This window comes from Pinus tabuliformis, chromosome 1_2 (genome assembly GCF_031772625.1).
Source record: "Pinus tabuliformis cultivar Carrire ecotype Pingquan chromosome 1_2, CPIR1, whole genome shotgun sequence".
NCBI classification, from domain to species: Eukaryota; Viridiplantae; Streptophyta; class Pinopsida; order Pinales; family Pinaceae; genus Pinus; species Pinus tabuliformis.
Genome location: NC_142298.1, coordinates 749,403,575 through 749,422,953, shown reverse-complemented (window position 1 = coordinate 749,422,953; position 19,379 = coordinate 749,403,575). Strand labels below are relative to the sequence as shown.

The 19,379-nt window shown below is 38.4% G+C and overlaps 1 protein-coding gene across 2 annotated transcripts in view; it reads left to right on the top strand.

The window, feature by feature from the left end:
- Nucleotides 1–19,379, top strand: part of MCCA (methylcrotonyl-CoA carboxylase alpha chain) — a 388,726-nt gene that overhangs the window by 171,188 nt on the left and 198,159 nt on the right. For both annotated transcript variants that reach the window (XM_089395890.1, XM_089395892.1), the window contains exons 5-6: nucleotides 5,975–6,070; nucleotides 6,176–6,235. In XM_089395890.1, the coding sequence (XP_089252016.1) occupies nucleotides 5,975–6,070; nucleotides 6,176–6,235 (156 nt within the window). The remainder of the gene's footprint in view (nucleotides 1–5,974; nucleotides 6,071–6,175; nucleotides 6,236–19,379) is intronic.

Genomic DNA, 19,379 nt, shown 5'->3' with positions numbered 1-19,379 from the left:
ATGTGTTCTAGCCTTGAAATTTTGTGGAGAGGCTAGAATACACGAGATCTCCAAAAACCAGATCGTTTCTAGATATTCCGCCTAGAAATGACTTAATTAGATTATTAGTCAGTTTTTAAATATTTCCTAAGTCTCAACTTAGGAAATATGACTAATTAATTAGAATTCGAATTCAAGCTTCTGTGATCCATATCTTAATGAATTTTTGTTTTGTTTTGTTTTTAATCAGAAGAAATCACATTGAAGATTTTGGTCGGCGCGTTTCGAACCAACAAGTGTGGTTCATCTTCAGGACAAGATGAAGAAACAGATCTAGGAAGAAGGTTAAATAGGGAGACAGGTCAACGTAACAGCTAGAAGAAAATGACTATATTTGACTAGGGGAGGAAAAGGGAAATGTTTAATATTATTTAAATAAATTTTATTAATTGTTTATTTTATATATATATATATATATATATATATATATATATATATATTTTCTAAATATCTACTTATTAATTTAACTCAACTGCTATATTTGACTAGGGTTTTACTTAATAATATTTATTTATTTATAAAACGACTATACTTGAAATTATTTTATTTTTATTTTATTAATATATATATATATATATATATATCTAAATATCTACTTCTTAATTTATCTCAATGGCTATATTTAGCTAGGGTTTTACTTAATAATATTTAGTTATTTATAAAACGACTATATTTGAAATATATATATATATATATATATATATATATATATATATATATATATATATATATATATACTAATAAAATACTAATAAATATTAAATAATAATATTAACAAAACTAATAATACTAATAGTCCTAACACTAGTACTAATAATACTAATATTAACACTAATACTATTATTAATTAATAAATCATAATACTAATAAATAATAATACTAATAAAAACTACTAAATAAAAATAAGGGTATTCCAAAAAAAGAAAAAGAAGGAATCAAATCACAAACAAGAAAACGGACAAAGGGCCTAGACAAAGACGAAGAAAAACTAAGGAGAGAGGGCGGGAATCCAACAACTACTAATTTTCCAGCCGTCATCCCTATTAATATTACTGGAAGACCTCTCAATTTCAATGGCTTCCCACTGATCCACCTCCCATTCATCCAAGGGACGACAGACAAGATTGCGAGAATCCTAAAAAAGCATAATATTCCCTCGATCTTTAGACCCCTCAACACCATTAGAAGTTCCCTAAAGTCTGTTAAAGACCAGGTGAACCCTATGGATATGAAAGGTGTTTATATCATCCCTTGTTCATGTGGAACCTCATACATTGGTGAAACTGGTCATTCTATTAACCAGAGGATTAAGGAACACATTGTTGATATCAAGCACGGGAGGACCAAATCTTTAGCTTTGGCTGAGCATGCGGAGATGACCAAGCATCATATATGCATTGAGGAGGCTAGGGTTATTGCTAAAATTCCTCATTTTCATCATCGTAAGTTTAGGGAAGCCATTGAAATTGAGAGGTCTTCCAGTAATATTAATAGGGATGACAACTGGAAAATTAGTAGCTGTTGGATTCCCACCCTCTCTTCTTAGTTTTTCTCCGTCTTTGTCTAGGCCCTTTGTCCCTTTTCTTGTTTGTGATTTGATTCCTTCATTTTCTTTTTTTGGAATACCCTCATTTATTTATTTTATTTAGTAGTTTTTATTAGTATTATTATTTATTAGTATTATGATTTATTAATTAATAATAGTATTAGTGTTAATATTAGTATTATCAGTATTATTAGTATTAGTGTTAGGAATATTAGTATAATTAGTTTTGTTAATATTAGTATTTCATATTTAATATTTAATATTATTTTATTAGTATTATTTAAAAAAATTCAAATATAGCCGTTTTATAAATAATTAAATATTATTAAGTAAAACCCTAGCCAAATATAGTTGTTGAGATAAATTAATAAGTATATATATATATATATATATATATTATAATAAAATAAAAATAAAATAATTTCAACTATAGCCGTTTTAGAAATAAATAAATATTATTAAGTAAAACCCTAGTCAAATATAATCGTTGAGTTAAATTAATAAGTAGATATTTAGAAAATATATATATATATATATATATTGATATATATAAATAAAATAAATAATTAATAAATTAATAAAATTTATTTAAATAATATTAAACATTTCCCTTTTCCTCCCCTAGTCAAATATAGTCGTTTTCTTCTAGCTGTTAGGTTGACCTGTCTCCCTGTTTAACCTTCTTCCTATCTCTGTTTCTTCATCTTGTCTTGAAGATGAACCACACTTGTTGGTTCGAAACACGTCGACCAAAATCTTCAATGTGATTTCTTCCGATTTTTTTTCATTAATTAATATTAATTAAGTCAAGGCGTGAAAGATCTAGAAACTCACACGGATCGACTTCAAGTTAATCCTAGCCATTGATTAAGATTTAATCTTGGCCGTTGGAGTCCCAAAAGAGGATTATAAGAGGAAGTCGATGGGCACTTGCAAAAGACACTTGAGCAGTTTGATTTCATGAACAGGTCGATTTCCAGAGTAACAATAGTCAGTTGCCAGAGCGAGAGCCAGTGAGATCGAAGCAGTGAGTGAGGGGCAATGATAGTGATCTGGAGGAAATATTTTCCAGATTCAGAGAGGCAGCCGCAAGAGAGCCAAATTATCCCAGAGAGTTAGCACAGTTGCTTCAGCCAGGTAGTTTGATTTGGAGGAAGGAAAAATCGTTCTCAGTTCCAGAGGTGGGAAGAAGTCCCAGAGGGTCATAGAGGCAATTTCGTGAACATCCAGAGGCAGAACGATTTCACCAGAGCTTTAGTCTGAAGTAATCCATCCAACCAGCTATGTAGAGCAGCGCAGAGGCTGACGCAGAGCTCTAGGAGGCCGAGTTTTGGTAGGGAAAGCCGAGCCAGAGATTGCTTGTGGGAGAAGGGTAATTCCCTTTAGTATTTTGCTCAGATCTTATTGCTGTTTGGATTGCTAGTTGGGCATCCATAGATGTATTCAAATTTCACTGGTGCATAATAAAATAAACCCTCACTGCTGCACTAGTTTTCCCAAGTTGGGTTTTTTAGGGGATATTGGTCCAAAAATAACTGTGTAAATTTATGTGTCTGTGCTAGCATTTCTTCCAACATTTATTCTTCCGCAATTTTATTTGTGTAGGTTGCAGTGTGAGTTATTCAGTATTTGCTGTAGAAAATAGTAAATAAATTGTTAATTAGAAATAACAATTAGGTGAATAATTTCCTGTTGCTGCAATTGGATTCCGGGTTTTGGAATTTTCACAAGCCTTAGTTGAGGTGAGATTGGGCTAAGTCTCCATTTCTTGCCCTTGGACTAGCATTTGACCCTTTAGGAATCCCCTTTAGGTTCCCTGCTAGTTTGAGCGGTAACAGGGAAAACCCCTCTCTTAGGGGAAAACCCAAAATTCTCCTCTTCTTCAAAAACCAAATCAAATGAGACAACCAGGACCCTTTGACCAAGTCAAAGGCCTCCTCCAATCTATCAAGTCAACCTCCCAAGAAAATTAGTCGAGCTTTGGCTCATTTCTTCACAAGTCAACACAAATCAGTTCTTCAACAAAGGTCTCGGCTCTCTCTGCAACACTGAAGTTCAGCGTGCATCTTCACCTCAGTCTCCTTTGCACGTGTGGCAGAAAATAGAGAATCTCGGCTCCCAGAGGTATCTTCCTTCTTCGCTATGATTATTCCTTCTTTGTAATGATAAAGACCTTTCTTTAGACTTCTTCGCACTTCCTTCTTCACTTGAAAAATTGCAGATCGAATTCATGGATGGTTGACCTCATAATAAGACAATTGCTCAACTATTTATAGTGGTTTGAAGCTCCTCTATGAGGCCAACCTGAAGAGTGGGCAGGCTGACTTGATGGAGGAGGCTAATCTTACAATATTGATTCTTTTACAAATTTATTTCTTGACATACAAAGCCCAAGAAGGGTCTATAACATGATGACATGGACAATGACTTATGATACAAACCCTAGAAGCACACAATGGGTGCTTGGACCTAGAAACAAAATAAATAGAGCATGAAACCCATGCTTATAAATAATTTTCTTTTACAATAAATTTTCTTTTTCTTTCTTTTAACAAATATATTACATCATGACCCAAATACAATTATGAAGACCGATACTAGTTACATTTCTCAACAATTATAACAAGAATTTTTACCCGATTTTCTATTATGACACCGATGTGAAAAAGTGCACTTGTTAAAATCTCTATTCCGACAACCTAGGGAAATTAATTCCTTATGGTTTCTTTACTGAAAAATTAATTTAGATTGAATTCTTCAGCTCATAGAATAAAATACACTTGCTAGAAATTTGACTGGAAATAAAAAATCAGCTGAAGCTATAGGAAACCAACCTCCAAAATACACACATAAATTTCTGCCCTTTAAATATCATCTTTTTATTAAAATTACTTCAAGCTTACAACGGCTCCCAAACTGAGAAAATAGTCCATACAGCCTACACGGCCTTGCCAAAACCTGCTGTAAAATGCCTCCTACTGCTGTTGAAATCTGTCCTCAAAATTTGTACAGCTGCCCTTCTCTTTGGTAAGGACACATGATAACCACCAAGCTGAAGTAAGGGAACAAGTTCACAGCCAATAGTGGTCTATAATCCGATTTTCAACTTGTGATCCATACTAGAGTGCCTTAAACATTAAATGAAAGCACTTGAATGCACAAATGGTTAAAGTACCTCACAACAGATGATCCACCTTCATCGAATGAGTAGGCTACATCAATGAGTGCACTGACTGGATCATGGATGAGAAGCATTTGAGTTTGGCTATCTGTGGATCATGGTAGGGCTGCTGGCTGACAAGCTGCAGCATAGGAGAAAAACTTTCTCCTAGGATTACCCATGTATCTTGCTGGGTAACAATATGCATCTGGAACTAACTCTATGGGAAGACCTGTTTCTTAGAGTATTTTGACTGAGGTGAAGCATCTCATGAAGGAACATTGCCCTTATACTATGCAAAAGCCCTCAAGGAGTGACCAGAGTCTCTGAACAAACAGTGACAATGAGTCATGTCCAAGGATCTGATAATAGATAGGGCATCTGAAAATGAAATGATCATTTGACTCTAGTTGCCATATACAGTTTATAGGTGCATTACTCCTTTGAAATATTATTTCTCTCCATTCATAGCTGATGGGAACAAGCCTGAAGTTGAGTTAGAGAGTCTCTCAAGCTACAAGGTAGCTGTGGTCTGATATACCCTGGAGTACAGAAGAGGCTGTTCTTGAAGTGCATGTAAGAGTAGCAAAGTTGAAATTTTTTCGCTGTCTTAATTGGGTCATATGAACTTTGAAGTATGGATAGAACAGTTAAAGTGTTGAATTCATAGTTAATTTTATTTGTGTGATATTTCTTTCCGAAGGAATACACACTACATGGCGAATTTCATATTCTAACTTCAAGTAAGGCTGTAAGTCAAATGAACAGAACCAGACTGATGAGCTGTTCTACTATGGCCAAATTTTATCAAAAATTGCCCGAAAAAGGAAATATTTCTCTTCTTGACAAGCTGGAAGCTTAGCAAGTTGCAGAAGCAACATCTTTAGGACATTCACATGGATGCATTATCAAGTTGGAGAATTGGCCTTCACGCTTATTTAAGTGAAGCTCTCATGTGGTTCATAGTTGAGAGCTCTGCTTTTCTTTCCAACCTTGGTGTCCTTTATTGCTGCTTAGCATTTCTGATCTCTTATTTCTAATTAGTAATGGACAACTTCTCTTCCTATGTTTGTTTATTACAATTTACTGCTAATCTGTCCAGTCGTGGTACATTCCTATGTCATATAATGTCATGAGATTTGTGCTGTTTTTCCCTGGTATTTTTGAGTTCATAATAATTTTGTGTCCTCACATAGTTGAATCATTGAATGTCCTGATGGGGTTATCAGGTTTTTGGAGATAAGCATGGAAATGTAGTGCATCTATATGAAAGGGACTGTAGCATACAGAGAAGGCATCAGAAGATCATCGAAGAGTCCCCAGCGGTAATTAAAGAAATCAATTTGAAACTCTTTGATGTAATGCAAGTTTTCCCTTTGCTTTACATTTATGTTTGTTGATATCATAAACTGTATGCTTTGTTAATCCAGCCTAATATTACAGAAGAATTACGGTGTCATTTGGGTCAAGCGGCAGTATCTGCAGCCAAGGTAACACAGCTTATTGTATATGTCTCCAATTCCCTGTTTGTTTTTCAACCTCTTTCGTAGTTTTTACAACAAAATAAATATATGTAGTGAGCAGTTTATTTCTTTGTTTTTTACATGAAACATTTGGACTGAAACTTTAAACATTCAGCGCATAAGCTAACATGATAAAATTATGTTTTTTTAACCTCTTTTGTAGTTTCTACAACTATATATATATATATATATATATATATATATATATATATATATATATATATAGGGTGGTTCACGAACACTGAGTGGCCCCTACTAGTGTTGACAATATTGGTATCGGCAAAATATTGGCGAGGGTCCAGAAAAAATCTTAGCGGCAATATCGGCGAAAATATCGGCAAACATAAAAAAATGCATAATATGTTCATTTTTTTTTAGATTTTTAAATATATAAAGCAATAACAACATGAAATAAACACAATGGCACATAAATATGAAGAAAGAACTGATATGTATGATGTAGTGGATGTAAAATAAAAATGATACATCAAAGACGATACCAAATCCTTCTGATCCCTGATAATTGTCCAATCAAGGACTCAAATGTGGAGAACCAATACAAAATAACATTACATATGTAAAAGTATCTCATCATCATGAGTTATAAACTTATATGTAGCAAAACAAAAAAACTAGCAGCTATCTATCTGAGATCAGTGCCCTCTTCCTAGCAACTATCTTTCTGTCTTTTTCATCAATTGCTTCAAGAGCTTTTTGTATAACCTCCGCACTGAAAACCGTACAAGGCATTACATCATGTCTAGGGAGTCTAACTAGATGGTATTTCAATCGCGTAACCCCTCCTGCCATCTTGGACCCACACTATTTGCATGATAGATATGCTTGATTTGTCCCGTCATCAGGCTCCCCATACTCCCAAAATGGGTCCAAGGCTTTTGACATATTTGTAGTGAACTAATTTAAACCTAGGGCACCAAAAAAACAAAAAATTGGCATTGAACACCCAACACAAAAAATAATAAGTAATAAGCACCTCATTTTTTTTAATTACATTATTTGCAATGTGAATGAAGAATGGCAATAGGAGGGTGCATAAGAAAGTTAAAAAAAATGAAGCTTGCTGTCCAAATATGGAGAAAACCCTTGCATTGGCTCATGGGCATGAAAATCATAGCAAATGAAAAAAAAGAAGCAAAATGTTGGTAGGCAAAGAGGCAAGCAAGCATAACTCTAAATCTATGAAAAAAATCATTAACATAGGGGTTTTTTAGAACATACTTGTTAATGGAAGAAATGAAGTTTGTCTCATTGTTCTTCAATCTTTGATCCACAAAAAAATCTTAGTTGGTGGTGATAATTGCTGTTTGATCCTCAATCCCTCCTTGACAACCATCACAAAGCTCTTCCCCTTCCTTCTCCAAGACTCAGACACCAAAATGAGTAAATGAAATGAGCAAATTCCCTTTTCTAGCCGTGGCTCAGCTTTCTTGACAATTTTTTCTATCATTGTGCGATATTTTGCTGAGATATTGGCGATTTTCGGAAATATCGCGATATTTTCGGAAACTCGCTGAGAAAATATCGCGATATTTCCGAAATATCACCGATATCTCGACGATATTATCAACACTGGCTGGTACATCCACGAGAAAATATAGGTAGATCAACGCAAAGGGATCTATCCATCGGCCAAACTAGCAAGGCCTAACCCCAAGGGCGTCGAGGAGATTTGACCTTGTGACCTCTCGATAAGTGAGGTACTTAGCAACAGGAACTCGACCAACTGAGCTATCCCTTGGGGCATATATATATATATATAGTGAGCAATTTATTTCTTTGTTTTTTACATGAAACATTTGGACTGAAACTTTAAACCTTTAGTTCATGAGTCTAACATTATAAATTTATGTTCACCTAGTTCTTTGCTTTTCACAAGCTATTGTACATTTAATCTTGTTTGTTATGCACAATTGTGGTTTATTATGACAATCATTATTGTATATATGATTCCAATTTTCACGACATAGGAACTTCCCAATGTCATGCTTCCAAGAAAAGATAGAGAAAATATTTGTGTGACTTGATTGCAAAGGTATTTGTCTTGCCACTTGAGGGTCTCACTCTTGCATATGCGGTTTGGCACTCTAATGTGTAGGAGAGTTGTTGGCTTGTTTTATGTGCTGCAATTTTACTATCTCAACTAAAATGATCATCATTTGGCATGCTTGAAAAAGTGAATTTTATTAATGCATCATGGATGTCAACTCTAAGATTCATCTTTATGGTTTGTGAAGGACAATAACTCATTGCAAAGGAGTTTCCAAGGAAGATTTTTGGCATTTTTATTGTGAATTTTAAGGAACCTTGTTTTGTAGTTCTCTAATCTCTCAAATAATAGTTGACACATTTGGAAGTTGGTACTAGTGATTCTTCAATTAGTTCACATTGTCTTAGTTGATTCAGATAAAGATATTTAATTTAGTCGCATTGCATTAAGTACATTTTGAGTTATTTTTATGTGCTTCTCTAGTGCAAATTAACATTATTGATGTCTGATAACTATACTAATGTGAAATGATGCAACAAAAATGGTGGGAACTTGCAAGTGAACACCAACAATTGAAATGACTCACACAAAAGTGATTAAGGAAGAGACAACTATGCAAGTAAAGGGGCTAAAGGAGGACATAATTTTAGGTTCATGGCCTCAACTATGAAGAGGAGGCAATTTGATTTCCTTGTAGAGGCCTAAAAGGGGCAAGATTTAACCTAGGGTTTGATTGGTGGGTTGTGAGTTGGGATGACCCAAGGTCAAGATGCCAAGAAAGGGTTTCCAATGATGTATTACAACAAGGTTATGGAACATGAAACCCTCAAGGAGCCCCCAAGTTGAAGCTAAACCCAAACTAAGGTTTACCCTAGGGAAATCAACCAGGGAAAGAGAAATTATGGATGAAATTGAAGTGAATGCCCAGTGAAAGGGAGTGATTTTGTGGCAACTACAATACTCCCGATGTTTAGACTCTCCAAATTACAAAATTCCACCTAGCCAATTCACTCTAAGCTCTAGGCTGCTTGGTCTTAAGAGGGCCAAAATTAAAGAGAGAGAAAAGAGAAAAGTTTGTGGATAAAAATTGATTTGATCACCACCCAAGGATGGTCAGTGCCTAGTCTTAGGGTAGATGGAGTCTATGGGTTCTTAAAATTGACTTGATCTTGCAAAGGAGTAAGGATGTTTCGATGCTCTAGCATCAAAACCCTAACTATCACCTTGTGAGGGATAAAATTCCACATGGGAGAGCTAAAATGAGATCACCAAGGGGATTGTCATTCACATATAATAATATGAGTAATGCATGCAATGATATGACCTAGTTTTCCATTCAATTGATATTCAACAAAATTAGGGCACATAATTTAACCTAAATCAACAATTTATTCCATACATTAGACATGAAATCAGAATTTTTCAATAAACACTGCACTTACAAGACAATATGCATGAACAATTCGATAATTGGTCCAAAATGACTTCTCCAAAGACAAGAACAAGTGCTCAAGACAAATTTCACTCCATAGATCACATCTTCTCCACTAGAAAAGATGCTGAAAATCTCAAGAGAGGCCGAATTCCGAATCCAAGTGATGATGTTCAAATACAAATGATCCTCTCCTCTATTTATATGAGGAGGATTAGTCCTAATTTAGCCTACAAGCCCCTAGATAACAAATTAAATCACAATGAAAGCCTTGGGTTACAAGCCAACCTAACTAGGTTAGACATAAAAGTAAAAGAAATACCACGTGTGAGCTGTGAGCCCTTCTAGACTAGTGTCATCCATAGAAGAGGCTCCAAATGCCAAGCGTTGGTGCTCTATAGTGCCAAATGTGGTGTAGAAGCCTCCAAAAATCATCCTTTGAGGGTTGGCCCTGCAATCTATGCCAATGGCTCACCGTGGTCCCAAAATTCATTTGGGACACCACAGGAAGGTTCTCATGGGTCTCCATCTATAATGTCAACCTCTGGTCCAATGTTGAGGGCTTTCAAGGTGGTGCTATCCCTCTCATGTCTCAAGGGGTGAGACCATCCTCATTTGGGCCCTGGATTAGCTACCATCTCTCTCAAAGTGTTAAGGCTATCTTGGGGGCATGCTGGTCTAGGTGTATCTGTTGATTTTTGGTAGCATCGGATGTGCTCTAGCCTTGAAAATTGGTGGAGAGGCTAAGGCACACAAGATCTCCAAGACCCAGAAATCGTTTGGAGAAATTCCACCCGGATGAAGAGATATTAAAATAATTAATTTTTTTAATGGGTTCCTAAGTCTAAACTTAGGAAAATAAAAATATTAATGTGTATTAATATAATATGGGTGAGAAAGTTCTAAGTGACGAGGATCAAGCCAGTTCTAATCTTAGACGTTGATTAGGGACTTAATTTCGGCCGTTGAATTGTCAACAGGAAAAGTATAAGAAGAGGCTTGAGGGTCAGCCGGAGACACACCAAGAGAGATCAAGAATTCGATTTTTTGGGGCAAGGTTTGCTGAGGAAATTGAGTTAGTGATCAGTTGCAGCGAGGGGTAGTTCAGCAAGGGATTTTCATCTGAGGTTGAAGAATACATAGCAGAGAGGCAGCGTAGTGCTGGAGAGACAACACAGGCCCGAGAAGGGCTGGCGTAGAGGCAGCAGGAGTTGATGTAGAGGATGCAGGAGGCCGTAGAGGCTAATGCAGAAGCCGTAGAGGCTGACGCAGGCAGTGCAGAGGGCCGTAGAGGCTGACGCAGGCTTCAGAGGTAGCACTGGGGAGATTTTGTGGGGCAGACTGAGAGTAGATCAGCCAGGAGAGGGTGACGCCGTTCTTGAAGAGTGACGCAATTCTAGAGCAGTGCTTGGAGCAACTTTCACTGTCCAGCACAAGGAACAATCTGAGTCACTCAGTGGTGCCTACCTTCCAGGGCGACTTAGGACTAGCCATAACGGTCTCAACCCGCAACTCTAGGAGCTCTGCTACTCGTCGACGTCCAAGTGTTATCAACCAGACTAAATAGTCCCACAATCAGTATCAGAGCCCAACTAGGACTCACCGACTATCACCAAACTGCATCCACACCAGAACTCCATGGCCATCAAGCCATAATCAGAACCCATAAGCTCTCGGAGCCACCAAGACTCACATAAACCGGGATGCATCCATTCAGTATGCTTAATTGAATAACCACACCTTCGCCTGTTCCAGAGTCCAACCCCAACACTCATTGGCTTCTCAGTCACCCAAAATTAGTCCCTAAATCCATTCCCTGAATAATTACCGAATGCCACTCACAGGAAATCTACACTTCTTTTATCTGCATGGCCCTAACTTGCCATGTGGCACTCCCTGAAGCCACATGGGCCCTGTTAGTTTTTATAGCTCGGATAGGTGTTCTAGTCTCTATTGGTGTGTATGAGGCTAAGGAACACATGAAGATAATTATCTCCAAGACCCATAAAAAGTTTCTAAGGAAAATTGTCTTAATTAGATTAACTAGCCAATTTTTAATTATTTTCTGAAGTCTATCTTAGGAAAAATGGTTAATTAAATCAGAGTAATTGAGACAAAATTGATTTGCTCTAGTGACTTCTAGAAAATTCATGAGAAGGGGTCAAGATGATCTTAGCCATCGATTGGAGTTAGATTGTGGTCGTTGATTCGTCAACGAGAGATTATAAGAGCAAGTCAATGGTACATTTAGAGATACAATGAATTGTAGTGATAGCAAGGGTGCAGTGATAGTGTGAAGGACACTGATAGCGGGGATTCAACAGTGTTTGAGTAGAAGATTTCTGGAGAGAATTTCTTCATTAGTTTCTTCTTAGATTGTGGGTTGATTCGTCAACGAGAGATTATAAGAGCAAGTCAATGGTACATTTAGAGATACAATGAATTGTAGTGATAGCAAGGGTGCAGTGATAGTGTGGAGGACAATGATAGCGGGGATTCAACAGTGTTTGAGTAGAAGATTTCTGGAGAGAATTTCTTCATTAGTTTCTTCTATTTTTTGAGATCCAGAGGGAGAAAATTTGCGAGTTCGATTTTTCTACATGAGGCCAAAATTATTCTAGTATGCAAGGATTTCAGGGAGGCCGAGTTTGCATTTGCACGTGTGGGAGAAAGAGGTAGTTTCTAGAGTTGATTTCTTCCAGGGGAGGCTAAGAGGTCAGACCGAGTTAGTTGCGGAGGAGGCCGAGTTTGCCGGAGGTTGTGGGACTGAATTTCCTTCAGCCAAGACCACACGTGTGAAGCTGTAAACACTTGTAGAGGAAAGCCGAGTTCCTTCCAGGTATTTTTATGTGCTAATAGCTGGAGAAAAATAATTGTCGGAGCTTTGCCAGTGTACGAAAAGTAGTTATAATCTTCAATCATAGATTTTGTTGAAGAATAATAATAAAACCCTTATCTGCTGCACTTCTTTTCTTGACACGGGGGTTTTTCCAAGGACTATTATCCAAAAATATCCGTGTCTAAATTTTGTGTGTGCAGTTCCTATTATTATTTGTGAAGATTGCAGTAGTGATTTTATTCGTTATTGGTCGTAATTAATTTTTGACGCCAAATAATCTACATAAGGTAGAAGAATAATTTCCAGTAACTGCAACTAAGGAAATTTCACAGGCCCCATGGTGCACTTTTCACCGAAAGAAGCACCCAACTGTTGCTTTCTTCCCTGGAGTTGCGCCCCACACTCTTTCTATGGAGTGGGCTCCGCAACCTTCCTTATTTTATAATATATGAATATATGTACAAATTTACAGTATTTACATCTTGATACTTTTGGCCACTTAACCAAAACTGACATATCAGTATCTAGGCACCCAACCCCAAAATCTATCTAATGTAACTACATGGGCATGCAGGCCACATAAGATAAATTCCGACTCACCAACCTAATAGTCAAAATAACATGCAATTACATCATCAAAACAATATTGCATTCCTCCCCCCCTTATTTTATGCAGTCCTCCGTGCATTGTATATATAGGTATATACAACATATCAGTAAACAAAGGTGAGGGTATTCTGCCCTCATAATATCTTCCTGCTCCCAGGTCGCATCCTCTGGACCGAGCATGGTCCATTGCACCTTTACCATGCCGATGGCTTGATTCTGGAGCACTTTGTGAAAAGTGAAAATTCCAAACCAGAATCCTATTGCAGCAACTAGAAATAATTCTCCTAGATGTTAATTAAATTTAACAATTTATTTACTATTTCCTACAAATATTGAATAACTCACACTGCAACCTACACAAATAAAACTGCGGAAGAATAAATGCTGGAAGATATGCTGGCACACACACATAAAATTAAGAATTATTTTTGGACAAAGGTCCCCGGAAAAACCCAACTGGGGAAAACTGGTGCAGCAAATGAGGGCTTTATTATTAAGCAACAGTGAAATAATCCGAGTACAACTAGATGCCGAAACTGGCAATCCTAAAAGAAATATTGGCAAAAATTTGGAGAGGAATTTTCTTCACCCCATAAGCAATTTCCCTGCACCACTTGCCTTCAAAATTTCGGCCTTTTGAGGCACTGCGTTAGCCTTCAAAATTTCGGCCTTTTGAGGCACTGCGTTAGCCTCTGCGCTGCTCTGCATAGCTCGCTGGATGACTTGCCTTTTGCTAGATCCTGACGAAGTCGTTTTGCCTTCTGTTGACCATAAAGACGCTTTTGCTGCCTTTCCATAGGGACTACCCCCATAGCCAGCTGTTGGGAGACAACTAGAATGGAGAGATCGGGGATCAAAGTGATAACCGTCGACCTGAGTCGTTGTTGCAGTGCCTATACAATCTGAACGACAACACTCCCTAGGTAGGATTGGCTAAAGGACAACCCTATTAGATGCTTCTAGCCCGTTCTGCTGACCACAAAGACGTTTTTGCTGCCTTTCCATAGGGACTATCCCGCATAGTGCGCTGTTGGGAGACATCTATAATGGAGAAATCGGGGATCAGAGTGATAGCCTTCAACTTGAGTCATTGTCGCAGTGCTTGTACAATTTGAACGACAACACTCCCTAGGTAGGATTGGCTAAAGGACAACCCTATTAGGTGCTTCTAGCCCTTAAGGGGAAGTAACATTTCCTCAGTCCACCCTTCAATTGATAGGTGTTGGTGAATTATAATGATGGTATAAAGGGGAGAAGACTTCATGGCTAAGTGCCATGGTTAAAGGTGTTGAGAAATGTAACTATTTTTGATCTTCATAATTGTTGTACTCATTTCAATATGTATCTTGATTCCTATATAACAAACAAGAAAAGAAAAAGAAAAGTTATTATTATTAAAGCGTGGGGTTCATGCTCATTATTGATAGTCTTCTAGGTAAAAGCATGTTCTTTGTGCTTCTAGGGTTTGTTAGGTCTTAGGATTTATTATCATGAGTCAATGGAGTCGACATCATGTTGATAAGAACCTTCCGGGTAATTTGTAATTGGAAAAAGAATTATTTTCGAGTCTAGAAAGTCCTGGAATCTCCAAGAGTACAAGTCGCCCTTAGGATCATCAAGTCAACCTAAAGGACGGAATTCGACCCCTTGAAAAGGCTATATAAAGGAGTAGTTCGACGTCATTTGAAACACACTCACTCACTAGTTCGATCTACAAGAAAGAGTTCGATTTGTAGCTGGAAAGGGTAGAAGAAGACGAGTGAAGGTCTAGAAGAAGTTGGGAGGACGAAATTTCTTGTTTTTGGGCTCTATCTCTCTCACACGTGCAAAATTTTAGGGTTTTTGGGTTGCAGAAACAGGCCCAAGTTGCAAGTTCGAGTTGTAGTAGGATGAAGTGCAGAATCTGGTAGCTGTAAGAGGGAAAACCCTTATCTTGACCTTGTTGACCTTGGGAGAGATGTCTTTGTTGATATTTGGTAGCATTGGATGTGCTTTAAGCCTCAAAATTTGCAGGGAGGCTAGGACACATGTATTCCACAATACCCATAAATCGTTTTGGGAAATTCCACCGAGAGACAATTTTATTAAAATAAGTAATTATTTTTAATGGGTGCCCAAGTCTAAACTTAATAAATTAAAATAATTAAAGGGTATTAATTAAAGCTGAGGGTGAAACTTCTAGAAGAAGACGAGGATCAAGTCAATATGATATGAGCCATTGATTAGAATCTAATCTGGGCCATTGATTACTCAATTGGAGGATTATAAGAAGGACTTCGATGGGAATTTGGAAAACACACAAGGCAGATAGTCAGTTGCCCAAGTAAGATCAATTTTCTCACCGGTCGAAGTTTGGTAAGAGGAAATCAATTTAGAGGGAGAGTTGTAGGTGAGGAGAGAGGGCATTGGCATCAGTCGGGAGTGCAGGAGCAGAAAGAAGACACAGAGAAGAGGAGGGACAGTGCAGAGGCTGTGACGCAGGCACTGTGCAGTCCCTACGCAGAAGCTGATGCAGTGAGACGCATAGGGGGCAATAGGTCTTCTCTAGAGTCAAAATCTCATTGAGAAGCGTGAGAACATTGTCTGTAAAATTTCTCTCGAAAGTTCCTCTTCTATTCTGCTGGTTGTATCTTGTACATGAGATTTTTGCTGAAGATCAATAAAGAAACTCTCATCTGTTGCACCGGCTTTCCCACATTGGGTTTTTCCAGGGACAATTGTCCAAAAATAACTGCGTCATTGTGATTATACTTGTGCTAGTATTTTTCTTTTCATTTACTTTCCATAGTATTTTAATTGTGAAGGCTGCAGTAGAATTTATTTCGATATTTGCTGTAGAAACACTATGAATAACTTATTTTTGAATTAATAAGTAGAAGATATAATATCAGTCATTGCAGTCGGATTTCTATTTAGAAATTTTCACATGCTATCAAAGCCAAGTTAAGCAGGACGACAAATCGGAAAAGCAAGTGTTGAAAAGGAGGGAGTTCGAAATTGTTGCATAGGCAGAAAATCGAATCCCTAGAGGAATTGCGCAGTCTAGTCTAGGAGGGAAAAAATTTCATAGGAAAATCTCTCTCTGAGAGAGTCGACAGAGAGGAATATTTCCAGATCAAAGGGTGCCAGTGATAGAGGGAGCAACGCAAAAGCTTCAACGCAGAGCAGTCTTCAGGTGAAGACACAGTTTTTTTGCAGTAGTTGCTGGGGCAGAAAAGCGTCAGAAATCGATAGGAAAAATAGCACAAAGAAGGATGGAAAATCAAGATGTCTTTGAATTATCTTACAGATTGGAAGAAGAATTCGCATGCTTGTCAAATTTAGCGTCAGCAGATGTTTGGTATATTGATAGTGGGGCTTTAGCCCATATGACTGGAGTACAAGAATATTTTTCGAGCTATCAAGAAGAACAAATGGACTTCCAGATTATTATGGGAAACAAAACGAAGTGTACTCTAGTAGGGAGAGGCACCATAGCATTTCAGACGGAAGCAGGAACCAACATCCGTGCCACTAATGTTCTGCATGTGCTTGAGTTAGGAATGAATCTAATTTCAGTGTCCCAGTTACAGGACAAGGGATACGAGGTATACTTTATTGGAAGAAAAGTATACGTCAAACATCCAAGCTGGAAGAAGAAGAGACAAATTGGAGCTCGAAGCAACAAACTATATAGATTGCAGCTCGAGTCTCCAATGGCACTGATAGGCAACAATCATAATAGTGAAAAGGAATTGAATGAACTATGTCACAGGCGAATGGGACACTTACACCATGGAGCACTGAGGATGCTGAGAGAGACTGTTACGTGAGTTCCAGTCCTTAGTACTGAGCATGATGATGTATGCAGAGGATGCATACTAGGAAAGTACGCTAAAGCAACGTTTTCCAGAAGTAACAACAAAGCGGAAGGCGTATTGGGATTGATACACTCAGATATTTGTGGCCCAATGTCCATAAGAGCTCTTAGTGGTGGTGAATACTTCATCACCTTTATTGATGATCACTCTAGAAAAATATGGATCTATTTCTTAAAGACCAAGGATATGGTCTTTGATCAGTTCAGAGAGTTTAAGGCTCTCGTAGAGAACATGACAGGGAAAAAGATAAAGGTATTGTGTTCAGATAATGGTGGAGAGTATACAGACAAGGACTTCACAGATTTCTACGCAAAGGAGGGCAGCGAAAGAGAATGGACAACTCCATATAATCCAGAGCAGAATGGAGTAGCAGAGCGAAAGAATAGAACTATTGTTGGGCTGGCAAAGGCTATGTTGTATGACTAGGACTTGCCTAGATTCTTATGGGTAGAGGCTTGCAACACAATGGTGTATATCCATAATAGAACTCCTCACAGAGCATTGAGGAAGAAAACATCTGAAGGTGTCTTCACAGGGAAGAAGCGAAGGTGAGTCATCTCAGGATATTCAGAAGTGTGGCATATTGTCACATTCCAGACGAGAAGCGTAGTAAACTGGATCAGGCTGCAAAAAAGGGGTATCTCGTAGGATAGAGCGAGACCTCGAAGGCATACACAATCTACATTCCTAGTAGCAGGAAGATTGTAGTAAGATAGGATGCAAAGTTCATGGAGGATAGAGCTTTTAGGAAATCTCGAGAGATGCCAACAGAAGGTCTGTCAGTAGATGTTCCATTAGTCCAACAGTAGCAGGGGCAACAAGGAGGACAAGCATGAGGACATACACCTCGATCGAGCACAGTGACTAGCACTAATATTTCCTCAGAAGTAGGAAATCCAGGTAGTTCTCAGCAAATGGAACAACAGGAACAAGAGGGGGATTTGATTGAGCCTCCCACCACCAGTGGTAGAACGAATAGGGAAGTACGCCAGACGCTGAGGGACGTAGAGGAGTCTGTCGGAGCTCCTAGAACTGAGAAAAGGCAGCGTAGACAACCTGACAGGTACCAAGCCTTGGTAGCACAGGTTGAAGAACCGTCCAACTTTTAGGAAGCCGTACAACACCAAGTTTGGGTGGATGCCATGGTATAAGAGTTTAGTTCTATCATGACGAATGATGTCTGGGAAGTGTGTTGAAATTTCTAAGTCTAACTCGTTGGAAATTCTTCCTGTACTATCTGGTTTATTTCACCTACTTGTTTAATTACTTAATTACTATATGGTTTTGCTTAGCAACCCCGCTCTAGCAAAATGAATGACTGATCACTCTGGTGTGTTCTCCAATTGATCCTCAAGCCTCTTCTTATACTTTTCTCATTGGTCCATCAACGACCGAGATTAAATCTCTAATCAACGGCTAAGATTAGATTTGGCTTGATCCATAACTTTTGGAACCTTCTAGCCCAGTTTTATATTACTACCCATTAATATTTTATTTTTCCTAAGTTTAGACTTAGGAACTCCATTAAAAATATTAATTATTTCAATATCTCACAAATTGGCTAGAATCTTGGAGATCTCATGTGCTATAGCCTCTCCACAAATTTTCATAGCTAGAGCACATCCGATGCTACCCAAATCAACACTCCTTAGCGAGGACTGTCCTCTAGTAATACTCCACACTGAGCATCACCTTGATTATCTGGCAGCGGTCCCTGTGTTGATGCTAGGCCTCCCCGCCCAACATCCTCTGCATTGCTGCATCTTGTACTGCTGCCCATGGCCCTGCCACTGCCACTGCTGCATCCGTACGACAGCTCCCTTTGCATCCGTGCTACTGTTGGTCCATCCTCCCAACACTGCATCCCCTCTCATCATGCTGCATCGTGCTTCTGCATACTGCTACTGCACTGCAACTCAGTTACTGAGAAGTAAGTAACTGATCCACCCAACTTCAGAGTCCAGACATCCTTGTCAGGCTAGAAACACTCTCGATACTGAAGCTCCCTCTGCCGCTAAGAAGTTCTCCCTCTACTGACTTTTGCGTTGTTGCAACAACTCCCTGCATCTCGCACTGTTTCACACCTCTCTATGCCATCTTGCACTGGTGCAACACTCATGTGCCTCTTGCACTATTACAACCTACTAGCCTCGCGCTATCCGGCGACCCCTGTAGTGTAGCACTCTCTCCCTCTTAATCCGCATCCGTCTCTACTTGCATCCGCCAGTCCCGCTAGTCCTCTTCGGGGCTCCTGTAACAAGGTATAATCCAAGAGGTTGGGTACCTCAAGGATCGTGCCCCTCATCGCCTGTAGTCCTCCTGACTACAGCTCGATGTCTCCCCAATTCTTCTCAAGTGGCACA